Raw genomic sequence first — 12,907 nt, forward strand, 5'->3', positions numbered from 1 at the left:
ACCCGCTACTATTGTTATGGGGAATAGAGAAGTTTGGATCGATACGGCTGTGGTTTATAGGAAATTTTGGGCTTGTAGAAGGACTAAGTGATGTGAAAGGGATCGATGGATAATGACAGCAGTGCCACCATGAGCTGTTCCGTCAGGATGGTCCGTTCGATAAATTTGGTACTGAGGTATGTTCATTAATCGTCTGGTGGTAAGTCGAGTTTCAGTTATTAGAGCTCTGTGGGTCTAAAACATATTTATGCGGACGACAAATAGAGTATTTCATATTTACCGGATAGTCTAAGTTGGGCAAATATTTTCAAATAAGCTATGGGGCAGCTGATTTTTAGGTAGTTTTGAGGAGCGTTGGTTTTAATGAAGACCCTACCGTACCACGGGTTATAGGTCCACTCTCGTAATAACAGGTCTTTATCTTTGACTAATTTCTTATATCTATCAAAAATCTCCTCCTTTCTAATTTTGATACTTACCGGATCATTGAATAGTATCGGGTCAAACATTTCGAAGCTCTCCAATAGTTTTCTTATCTGTGTTACCCAGTTATATTGTAAACTCAGACGGTTGTTGCTGTCTAGCTGTAGTAGCTTTAAAAAAACATTGTTTCACGAAGCGAGTACAACTCATGTTAAGAATTTTTAGTTATCAGGACAAAGTTTGCTTTAAAACATGATATCCCACAGGAATTGGGGCCACTTCCAGTCTTACCATAAAGTGTGGGGGTGGGGTGTTTCGTTGCAAACGTTAGTCGCATGTATATTTTCCAATTCCTCTATGTGCTTCATGGCCCAAATAGGTGCAGCGTAGAGGGTACAGCTCAGCATAATCGGCTCGTAAAGCTTCTGCCTGGTATCCCACGAGATTATTTTTGGCTTCGCGCAGGTACTTGGTACCGCCCCGATGCTCAAGTTGCTTTTCGACACTATTTACTTCATCTCACGGTTAAAGAATCCTGATGAACGAAACGCTATACCAAGGTATTTATATTCAGTTACTTCTTCAACAATAATCCCCTCGAAATACAGCCTTTTGCCTCTTTTACGCCTACCCCTATAAGTTTCTAACAATTTTGTTTTTCAAATATTAACGGTCAAAGAATTTAATTTGCAATATTTACTTGGAATGTTTAGCTTTGATTGGACATCGGTAACCGAGTCGCCGATCAAGACCAAATCATCTGCGTAAATAAGGGTTGTAATTTCTTCGTATGGCGATATCCTCATTTCATGCGCCCCATTTCGTTGAAAAAAACGTATCTATATCCGCGATAAATAAAGGGAATAATAAGGGGCTTAATATATCTCACTGGAGAACACCCTCAGTAATTTCTATTGGGTCACTCAAGTGGTTCCTACATTTTACCTGCATGGTTGCATTACTACACAAGTCTTCAAGCATTCTAATTAATTTGCCACTTATTCCCATTGAGAAAAGTTTACAGAGTTTAGAATGCGAGGCGGAATCGAATGCTCTTCGAAAATCTACAAATACATAAGCATATAAGCAGTACATTGTATATATGTATATATAGTTGACCGTAAAAATTGATATATAAGAAGATGGCCAGGGTTGCGGTCAAAAGTGAAACAAAAATAGTTTACAACTATTTATTTTCCAACGTTTCGCCCCACTTTGCAGGGCTATAAGATACAATGAAAAGAATAAAAAATGCTCATATTATAAGCAATTATAATGCTTATATATAAGCAGTACCTGTGTGTTTCAATAAACTGATTTGTGAGAAGGCCTTTTTTATGTACCATTACAGACATAACATTGGTCCATGATTTAGGAAATTTTTCAGCTTTCAATATTTTATTAAATAGCACTTCCATGTACAGAAGCCAGTTATTGGGCAAATTTTTAATGAAATCACACGTTATTTTATCGGATCCGGGAGATTTACCTGCTTTACATTTTTTAAGGGAGTGGTCAATCTCAGCCCGTGTTATGGAGGTATCAAAGATAGGGTGGGTTACATCAAACAAATTCAAGCTAAATTTTATTCTTATTATTATTGAAAAAGGATTCCCATTGAGTGCATGCAATAGAAGAGGATTTATTTTTAATTGTTCTAAATTTATAAATAATAGACCAAAATGAGGAGGAGTCACGGGTATCTGACAATTGTTGAACTACATTTTTGAGATAATTTCGCCTTTTATATTTAACAGTGTTAGTATATAACATTTTAGAAGTTGTAAACATTGTGAGGGTGAATTCCGAAAAGGTGCACTTCCGGCACATTTTAAGGTTTTTTCTCACGTCTCTTTTCAGTTATAAAACTAAAAAGTAAAACCATGGTTTCCTAGTTGTATACAGTTTCATTAAAAAATAATGTTAACTTTTCGCGGTAATAGGGGGAAATGTAAAAACTGTATAGAAAAGGTCTAAAGGTTTTTTAAAGCACTATTTATTTGTGAAGAGTTTCTCAATAGAAATAAAGGGAATATGGTCGGGGTGACGTCAAATAAAACTCAAATAGTAATAGCTATTTTAATTGAGTCAACGTTTCGCCCAAACGTTGCAGGGCTTCGTCGGGGCTAAAAAAAAATGCAAACACATAACATAATTAAAAGGGCATACAATGAAACGTAAAAATTAAATGAGAAAAATAAAAGGTTATAAACAATAAATGAACTATTAACAGTCCACTCCAACTTTGACTTCTATCAAAACAGGTAAGTCTTCTGTCTCGTTCATTTTTTCCTTTATTCTAATCCCCTTTTTTCCATCACTTAGTTAGTACTTTCTTTTATATTTCTTCTTTGTACCTGTTATTATTTCCGTTTTCATTTATTGTTTATAACCTTTTATTTTTCTTATTTAATTTTTAAGTTTCATTGTATACCCTTTTAATTTTCCATTTACTTGTTTTACTTATGTTAAGTGTTTGTATCTTTTTTTAGCCCAGCAACTTGGGACGAAACGTTGACTCAATTAAAATAATTATTACTATTTGAGATTTATTTGACCGCACCCAGACCATATTCCATTTATTATTATACACGGTCAATCAGCGATCTTCCAGTATTTTTCAATAGATCTTTTAACACGAAATATATGTAAAATTAAAATATGTCCAGGTTTCCAGACTGAGTGGACATGATAAAACCTAGCCCAGTCAGCAGTAGGGAAATATATGGAGAGTTTTGACATTTTTTTAAAGCAACTTGGATCGATCGAGGAAGGCAGTCAGTCTCCGCGATGGAAGAACTTTTAAATATTAAAGGAAATTCCATACTTATGTAGAATTTTATGGAAAAAAATTAAATGAGATAAGCCGTTCTTTCAAAATTTTATCTCATTCGAAAAATATTCTAAAAAGGAGGTCGAACGCCTTTTCAAAATTTTGTGATTAATGTTTATGTATATTGTATGTAAATAAAAAAAAGAATAGTTTTTATTACAATTTATTTGTTATGTATATTATCACTCGTTTTTAAAGCTAACGTTCGTCGCTAACAAAAACGCCGCGGAAAAAATCCGGTTTTTTAGGGAACCGCAAACCAAAAAAGATTGGGAACCTCAGGATTGTATCATTAAACTTTACAGTTTCTCTCACAACCTAACACTTCTCCACAATTTGCGGTTAAAACGTTTTTCGAGATTTTTCTTATCCCAATTTTCATTGGCATTTTTGAGGTATTAAATTGCACTTCAGATAAATATCATGATAATATTCTAGCAGATTAACTCTTCGAACCAAACATTTTTTGAAACTATTAAAACAAATAAACGAACGATTAGAATAAACTTTAAAAAACAATTTTTGGCACCTTTACAATTTTTGTAAACAATGTTAATAACAGGTTAAAATTTTTTTTAATAATTTTTCTCACAATTATAGTTTTGCGAAATTTCATTCAAAATTTATTTTAAAAAAAGAAACAGTACAATCAGACTTGGCCTATTGGGAAATGACTTATTTATTATTTTATATGATTAACATTGCCAGAGGATATTTTATTTAACAACTTTTTTTGTTTAAGAGGTTAATAGGTTTAAAAATAATTTTATTTTTTGCACATTGGCCCCGGTGAATCCTTAAGTATAGTCTGGAGAGGAGAGGTAGATGGAGACGACCTCAAAAGACGTGGATAGAGGACCTCAGGGTAGAGGTCTGATAGAAGATGGCTGCAAGACAAAGGTTATCAGACTGGGTATCAACATGTAACATGGCTGCAAGACTCGAAAACAATAAAAAAATTGGAAATGTAAACAATCTGACTAAGATGTGATAGGATGGGCCCCAATAATATTTCAAACCAACCTTACATTTGCACTTAATTTCAATTAAATTCTTTATGAACTGGTTACATCAGAAATACCCTTATTGTTGCGGCCAACATATGGTTTTAAGAATAGATTATATAATATATGATTTTTTTTATTATGTTAAAACAAATGTACTCAATTTTTTTTATACTGTAATGACTAAACAATACCTTCAAGGCATAATCATTGTGTGTATATACACCCATTTCTTCTCACTATGCAGTCCGTCATCTTACTCAGTTTTTGCCACAGTGGACGGACTACAACCAAAGTTGGCTCATCCTCCATGAGAACCCTCTTTCGAAGCTACCTCCAGGAGGACATAAACAACCTACCCACAGCAGAGGCTCCATTTATCACCCACAGATATAAAGACATTTTTTTTCTTTGTTTTTCTAGTTTATATGTTAGTATTTTTGTACATTTTGTTTTCAAATGCTTTCATTTTATTATTCAAAGTACAACAATAACAAAATTCGAAATCTCACTTCTTTTATTTTCATTCCTCTTCATTGTTGCGCTAACAAAGGCTCCTTTTGAACGACTACCCGCCGTAACACTTATCATGTTATTTGTAAATTAAAATATGAAAAACTAAAATTTGCTAGTATCTAAAAAAAAAAAGTGCAATAAGTGGTACTTCCAAGGCTATTTAAGTACAACTAGGAAAAACTTCTGTTCAAGCCAATAGATAAAGAAGATAGCAAAATCTAATAGAAAGTGTAAGTGGAATGAGGCGGAAATACTACAATTCATTAAATTCCAATATATACCACATAAATACAATTCCACCTTACAATAAATACCAATTCCCACTTGGAAGAGCCTCAGTGTGCACCAGGAGGGCTCCCAACAAACCCACAGGGCCAACATTATTCGGATTTGACAGGAAAAATCAAATCTTGCTGTTACAAATAATTTGATTCCGGACAAAGGGTACAGTAGGATAGAACAGTGCCTTTCCAACTGAAATACCCTGCTCCCTCTTCATAAAGGATTTAGATATTAATTAAGGTGTTCAGTTAAGTAAATAAACTGGTGTTTTGAGCAGAGGTATACACTATACTGATTACAGTATGGTGTTTTGACTAAAGTCCATATGTTCTGAGATAATTTGTTGTCACAGTACATTAACAATTAACACCAATAATTAGTTTTTCACACTCTCGAGTCTCTCATGGACGACCTATATACTGGTAAAACAATTCAAGTTAGCAAGCAATAGAGTATCAGGTTTGGTAAAAAAAAAATTCAACACCAGTTTGGGCTCTTATATTGAAGAAATTATCACTATTGAAAAATCTGATAAACTAAATAGCTAAGGCACTGAATTTACCCTGTGATGGGTAGTACCTTCACTAGGTGTCTCTAAACAGCATCAACAAAAAGAGGTTTTTCATTAGACTTCAAGTGGAGCAACCAAGGAATAGAAGGATGTTCTGGTCAAAGATATGTTAAGTAATTTATTATACAACTCTCTGATTCTACAAATAACAATAAGTGGCACCAAGGTCTAAAAAGAGAAAAACTCCCATTGATAATTAGAGTACTGTAGACAAATGATGTTACTGAGTCTGACAGACCCAACAGTTCTCGGAAAACAGTAACTGTTACATGTTGCAATTTGGGTTAAAAGAAATTTACAGGTTATAAATGAAAGAAATATTCATATTTCTTCATTCTTTATATGAAAGATTTTTATATCATTATAAATTTGACTTTTGATTTATTTGCTGTAAAAATATACTTGTTTAAATATATGTTTATTATTTATGCATTATAACAACTAAATATATTTGTTTTCTGTTTTTTATAAATTTATTTATTTTAATAATACAAACATATCAACAAAAACATATTAATGAAATCCTAGATGAAAAAAACATAATTTGAAACACAATAAAATAAAAAACATTTCAACGTATTCTTAAATGTGAACAACTTTTTTTGTTGATAAACAAAAAAAAACAGTTTCATTGGTAAGAAAGTTTACCAATTTAAAGTTTAAGGTATGAAAATAAAAAAAATTTGGACTAATTATCTCAAAACAAAAATTGAGTGTATGTGAAAAATTAAATCATATTTTGTACTTCATTAAACGGACTAAATAACTATAATAGTTAATATTAATTCATTAAAATTTTTTTTAATGTGATTAATTTTAATAATATATTTAATTATATTATTCAACACATTTAGTCAACTACACTGTTTTAAAAATTATCCAAAGCTCTTAAAATTCCTATAAATTGTGAAATGAAGTGATATTAGGTCCTAATAACTCCTAAGAATTAACGCACTACCATTGATTTTAATGTTTAAAGAATTCAAAGTAGAGTAGCAAAACATAAAAAATACATTAAATCACAAGGAACCCATTTTATGCGTTTGCAACCTTTTTTTGACAACTGTCAACATCTGCTCACCCAAAAGAAAAACAAAATACAACAAATCCTTTTCGGTTCAGATCTGGGTATCTTATTTCCATGATACCAACTACAATAAGGTCTAAAGTTCAACCAACAACAAAGATTGGATGTTTTCATGTTGTACATATGAGTGTACACGCCCATCTGCCATGTTGGAGTAATGCATTGAAACTAACACATAGGTCAAAAGAAGGTAAATTTTTGACATATTTCCTATATGTTATTACACAAATTCGGTTTTAAAATATGTTAACAGTTAATACTACATTTATTACCATTATTTTTTAACTGAATTTAAGCAGTAACATAGATATTAAATAAAATAAATAATAACCTGCATTGCTTCAATCTTTAACTCATCTAATATAAAAATAAATGGAGTAATAAAACTCAAAAAAATAACTTGTCTCATTATCAGCAGAATAGTTATCCATATTCATGACAATGAATAAACTACTTTTTTCTATTAGAATAAAATAAAGGATTACTATGGATATATTATAATGATAATTTGGGTAAGTCCATTACATATAAATACCTGATATTCATTACTAAAAACAATAATAAATTAACTTACGATACATAAACGTCTAGTGACCGTTTCCATTTTTTGAACGGTTCTATAACTCCCATTTCATTTTTGACTAGCAACTAAAGATATATACATATATATTTGCTAAAAAGATTATAAAAATTAGTTTCAGACATTTGAAATAAAAAGGCACTTCTACATGTCATACAAATGTAAACATTCCAATGAGATCGCGCCAACATAGTACACCTAAGAGGTTTTCACCTTGAAAAGTAAAAACCAACCAGGGAACATCTAGGTCGCATTGTATTTCTTAACTATTTTTACTGTTATGAACTATATTCTCCTGTGGTATAATAAAATAAATAAAATAAACCCACATAAAAATATGAGCACTATATTTTACCAATAATACTTTTTTCCAACGTTACTTTTGAATTATAAGGTTAATACTAAGTTAACAATCATGAGTAAAAATTGAATAAAAAAAGATTCATGAGTTAAGAGCTACCACATACTCCCTCTCCAGTGCTAACTATGAGTTACTTGGAAGGAAATCGGACTGTTCGTCCAGATCGCATGTGTTGTCACGTATTCATTTGAGCAAACCCACCAAATTGACACAGTAGAACACCTGCTTTACTCACATGAATACGGAGTGGTACGAACCGATTGGTTTAAGCCGAAGGTTGTCGGTATATCAATGTTATGGTGTGCACAGATAAGCGCGAGGTTGATCCGAACCAAATGAACCATCTCCCCCTCTCCTTCCTGTCAATCCTCTCCAGTTAGCGCTTTTTTTTACTATCTCCTGCAAAGTTATTTACTCTTGTTTCTGATTTAAAGTTTACTTGTTAAATAACCAATTTTAATCTTTATAAGCCAGGGGATGAGACCTTGACACTGACGCCGGTAGAGAAGAAGTCTTGTAGAGAGGGTGACGGTTCTAGGTGCTGGGATGAGCCAGGCAGACTAAGATTGTCGGATCGAAGCTAAAGGAAGCAAAGTGAAACTGAAGGAAGATGTCAAGTCTTTGGTAGACATATCAAAAATACAACTATTAACGAAAGGGTTAACACACCGAACAACCGAGTAGATATCTATGTTTCCCTTTCTGAGACTTTACCTTACAGACAGGTTGGTTAGAACTGAGAGATTTTATCAGATGAAGCTTACGGATCCAAGATCTATCCAGCCCTCCTTACCTTCTTACTTAAAGGGCTTGTGCATCTGGTTGTGACCGAGAAGCGGTCTTATCTAATATGCTCAAGGTAGTTCTGTGCTTTATTTTGGTCTGATTAATTTATTGTTTGATCGACAACATTAACTAGTACATTCAGAAATTAGTATTCAGAATTTAATGTATGAAAATAATGTATCTTTTATAAAAGAATGTTATTAATAAATTTGAGGGCTTCAGTGAGCCTCGAGGTGGAGCGCTCTGGTGAGTTCCAGGTCAACTCGATGAACGTTGGCCTTTTGACTCTCGCTACAATAGTTATTAAAAACTTAAAAGATTGTCTGTACATTTAAATTAAATCACTTATTTACAGATAAATATAGAGACACATTTTTACAAAAACTGAACGTAACAATTTTCTATTTACACATTTTGCCTATATCCACATTAGGCCAACTTACATTTGTCTTCACTGACTCTTTTTCTTATTTTCACTTTAATATAATGAAACATAGGACAAAAACAAATATGAAACATAGCGACGCTTGAGTGCTTGTAACGTCTCGCTCACACCGCGATGAGTGGTCTTTCCTTGATGGTGAGCTAGAGTAACTTCCTTTTGCCGCTCACCGTCTCGCACAGTCTCCACCATCATCGTGCAGCGGATAAACGTCCTATCGATCCCTACTTGTTCGAGTCTCCACAGCCTTTTAATCTTCTCCCATATGACCTCATTCCCTACGTAGAGATAATGCGTTTTTCCAACCTTCGATGCATCCATTAGCGCCCGACATATTTGATCCTCTCTCGCCCCTGGTTGTGACCATATGGTGTAAATCGAGGTTTGCCCATACTTGGTGTATTCCACCTTCATAAGGCCGGAAGTCCTCGTTTTCCATATTATCTGTAACCTTTTTGTCATTCACAATCTCATCCACTTCCTCCATCTCGGACGGTCTTTCTCCCGTAGAGCTATCATCACGAGACGACGGAGTTCCTTCCTCCTGCGGCTGTGTATTTGAAGTCTCCCCTTCCCCTGGGGTCCATTCCCGTAGGAATTGTCGGACATCCGCTCGGTTCTCCCTGTTCCTCCTCGACCGGGTTTACAATTATTCCCCGCGACAACCAATCTGCCACTACATTCTCCTTCCCCGGTTTGTAAATAATCTCCATATTAAATTGACCTAGAAGCTCCTTCCATCGCGTGATGCGCGCGGAAGATTCCTTCAGTTTCCCGACCCACTGAAAAGGCCGATGGTCCGTATGGATCCTAAATCGCCTCCCAAACACGTACGGTCGGAAATGCTCCACAGCCCACACAATCCCCAACAATTCTCGTTCTAGAGCACTGTACCGCGATTCTGCATCCGTCAGCTTTCTACTACCGTATGCCACCGGGCGTTCTCCCTGCTCATTCTCCTGCGAAAGGACCGCACCCAACGCGTATTCACTCGCATCCGTAGTGATCGTAAACTGTCTACTAAAATCTGGGAACGCCAGTACCGGTTCTCGCTGCAAACTTTCCACACACCGTTTAATGTTATTTTCCATGGCCGGCGTTACCACTATTCGGCTACCCTTTTTTAGGAGGTTGTTCAGAGGGACTAATTGCTCCGCCATCTCCGGTACAAAACGTCGATAATAGTTAAGAGCCCCCAGCAACCGCCTGATCCCTTTTACATCTCTGGGGACTGCCATTCGTTGCAGTGCCTCTACTTTGTGAACGTTGAGTTTGATGCCATCTTTCGAGATGCTATGTCCTAGGAAGCTAATCTCCTTCTGCCCCAACGATAATATTCGAGTGACAATTTGAGCCCGAACTGCCGAATCCTTTTGAACACTGTCGCCAGATGTACTTTGTGCTCATGCTCCGATTTGCTAAAGACTAATAAATCGTCCATGTACACCTGACACATGGATTCGTCTATACCCCTGAGAAACTCGTCCATCAGTCTCTGGAAGGTAATGGGAGCGTTCTTCAGTCCGAACGCCATTCTCATAAACTCGTAGTGGCCACGTTCGAAAGTGAATGCCGTTTTCGATTGGTCTTTTGGATGCATCTTTATTTGATGATATCCGGCCTTGAGGTCAAGCGTACTAAATATAGTAGCCCCCCTAACCTATCCAGTATGTCTTCCAGCCGGGGAATAGGGTACCGCTCATCTACCGTATTCTCATTTAGCTTTCGATAATTGATGACAACGCGGTACTTTTCCGTTTTCTCCACCACCACATCTTTCTTTTTCACGGCCCATAGGGGACTATTGTAGGGTGAAGTGTTATTAACAATGATACCCTGCCTTTTTAGATTCTCAATCTCCTCCCGTATATGTTAGCGCAGCGCTTGAGGGTATCGGCGCTCCTTTACGTAGGTTACCTTTTCGCGCTTCAATTCTATCTCATGCACCGTCTCCCCCGTTGCGGATAACACCTCCCCCTCTTTGAAGAATATGTCTTTGAACTCCCGCATAATACACGGTCTCCAACTTCTTTCGCTACTGATTGCCCCTACCCGTACACCATCATCCTTTCCTAACCCCTGACACAGATACGGGTATCCCCTTATTATGATATCCCATCGACCTGCAGTACTCTTTACTCTCGCGCCCACTTTAGCCAACAAATCGCACCCTATAATCGCTTTATATCCCCGAGGCATGCTCTTGACCGTATTCGAATCCGCTACTCCCCACCGACTCGACCCCATACTCGCCTCCCCTTCGACGCTACAGGGCCCACCCAGGGTGATTAATTTACACTTACATTCCTTTACCTGGGGTGTCTCCTCTCCTCCACTCAGCCTCTCCAACACTCCACTGCACAAGATGGTATTTGAACTCCCTGTGTCGATGAGACACGGCACTCCTCCCACGCAGATGATAGGCAGACCGCCACGCTTCCCCCTAACGCTGCAACTCACCAACTTGCGGCCGCTTCTCTCCTGGCACACACCTCAGATTTCTTCCTGTCCTCTACCTTCGTCTTCCGCTCGCCTCCCTCCTCTTCTTACCTTTTCGAAACCTTTTTCACCTCGCTCCAACTCTGTCTCCGATGTCTCAGATGTTTCGGCCGACTCTGTCTCCGATTCATATGGTCTTCTAGAGATTCTTCTCCTCCCTACTCTCTGGGCGTTCACCTCCATTGGTTCGCCCTGGTTCGTGTTCCTCCGCCTAAATATATATGGACAATGCCTCGCTATATGCCCTTCGTTCCCACACTCATAGCATCTTGTACGAGGGCACTGTGCCACCAGGTGCCCGGTCCTGCCGCAGCCATGGCATCTCCTGTCCTCTCTCCTCAAGCTACTCTTCGGCTTGCTGCCGTGGTTTGGTCGCCTTTCTCCGGTGCCGCTCCTTTCCTTTCCGCTATCTCGGAACTCTCTTCTTCTCCACGTGCTTGGTGCAGCTTTTGGTCGACTGTACGAGACCCTTGTCCAGCCGGCGTGCTCGACTCCTATCCTTGCTTCTTCTTCTCTGGCGCTGGCCTCCATCATTTCTTGCGAACAGTCCACGAAAGTGCGATCTCTAGGCAAGCCCTCTCGTTTCCCTGTCTCCCTGGCTAGCTGCACTTTCAGAATGGTGGACAGGAATCCCATAATCCCTTGCACCTCCGCTATGCTCCTCGTCTTCCTCATCTTATCCGTGATTTGATCGAAACGGGCTAGAAGGACTCCAGCAAACTGCCCGTTGCTTTGTCTCGCCTTCTTCTTTTCCCGGAACATCCGGAAAATGTCCTCTTCAGGTGTCCATCAGCCCCCGCCAAACGACTTTTTCAACCTCTCCTTCACCAGGCTCCATGGTGTTTCCTGATCGGCCTGGATATGATTCAGGATGTTTCTTTTTATTCGCCAAATCACTGCCGCCCTCAATGACATCGCATCTGCCCCGCTCACCAGGTTTTCCCCTTCTTTTGCCGCTATTCTTGCTATCAGGTGATCTCCGCCTTTTATGAAATGATTCAACTCACCAACGTCCCCGGTGAATTTTTCTAAATCTGAGACAGCATTCCTCAATTCCTGCGCTGTCCCGGTGCTAACCTTAATCCATTCCAGGGTGGTCGCATGTGCTGACGCCAAAGTCGTTGTCGGTAGTGGCGGAAATCTCTGCTCTTGCGATTCCACCATTGTCACTTCCTGAGTATTTTCGGATACTGTCAGAACCGCTGCTCTCAAAATATTTTCCATAAAATTCCAATCTTCCAAGCTAAAAGCCAATAAAGAGAGAGAAAAACACTTCCGTTATTGACTTCGTATTACACGGTTTGAACTTCCCGGGTTTCGGAACCAGTTACGATAGGTCAGAACTGAAGAGTTAAAAAAAAGGAAAATAGGGCACTAAATGAGACACGCAAGCTCAACTCAGATACTGATTTATTCCACTCTCTAATCCTATATATATACATTCTGGCTTGTTGACATGGGGAGTTTAGGTATTAAGAGTCATAATACCTATACCCTGATTATAACTTATATATATATATATA

The 12,907-nt window shown here is 37.5% G+C and overlaps 1 protein-coding gene across 1 annotated transcript in view; it reads right to left on the reverse strand.

The window, feature by feature from the left end:
- Positions 1–7,467, reverse strand: part of LOC106681408 (uncharacterized protein KIAA2013 homolog) — a 34,456-nt gene extending 26,989 nt beyond the window's left edge. The window contains exon 1 of the mRNA XM_067044607.1: positions 7,291–7,467. Within this exon, the coding sequence (XP_066900708.1) occupies positions 7,291–7,346 (56 nt within the window). The 5' untranslated portion in view covers positions 7,347–7,467. The remainder of the gene's footprint in view (positions 1–7,290) is intronic.
- Between the last annotated feature and the right edge of the window lie 5,440 nt (positions 7,468–12,907).

Source organism: Halyomorpha halys, unplaced genomic scaffold (genome assembly GCF_000696795.3).
Source record: "Halyomorpha halys isolate HHAL.00 unplaced genomic scaffold, Hhal_1.1 Scaffold337.1, whole genome shotgun sequence".
NCBI lineage: Eukaryota > Metazoa > Arthropoda > Insecta > Hemiptera > Pentatomidae > Halyomorpha > Halyomorpha halys.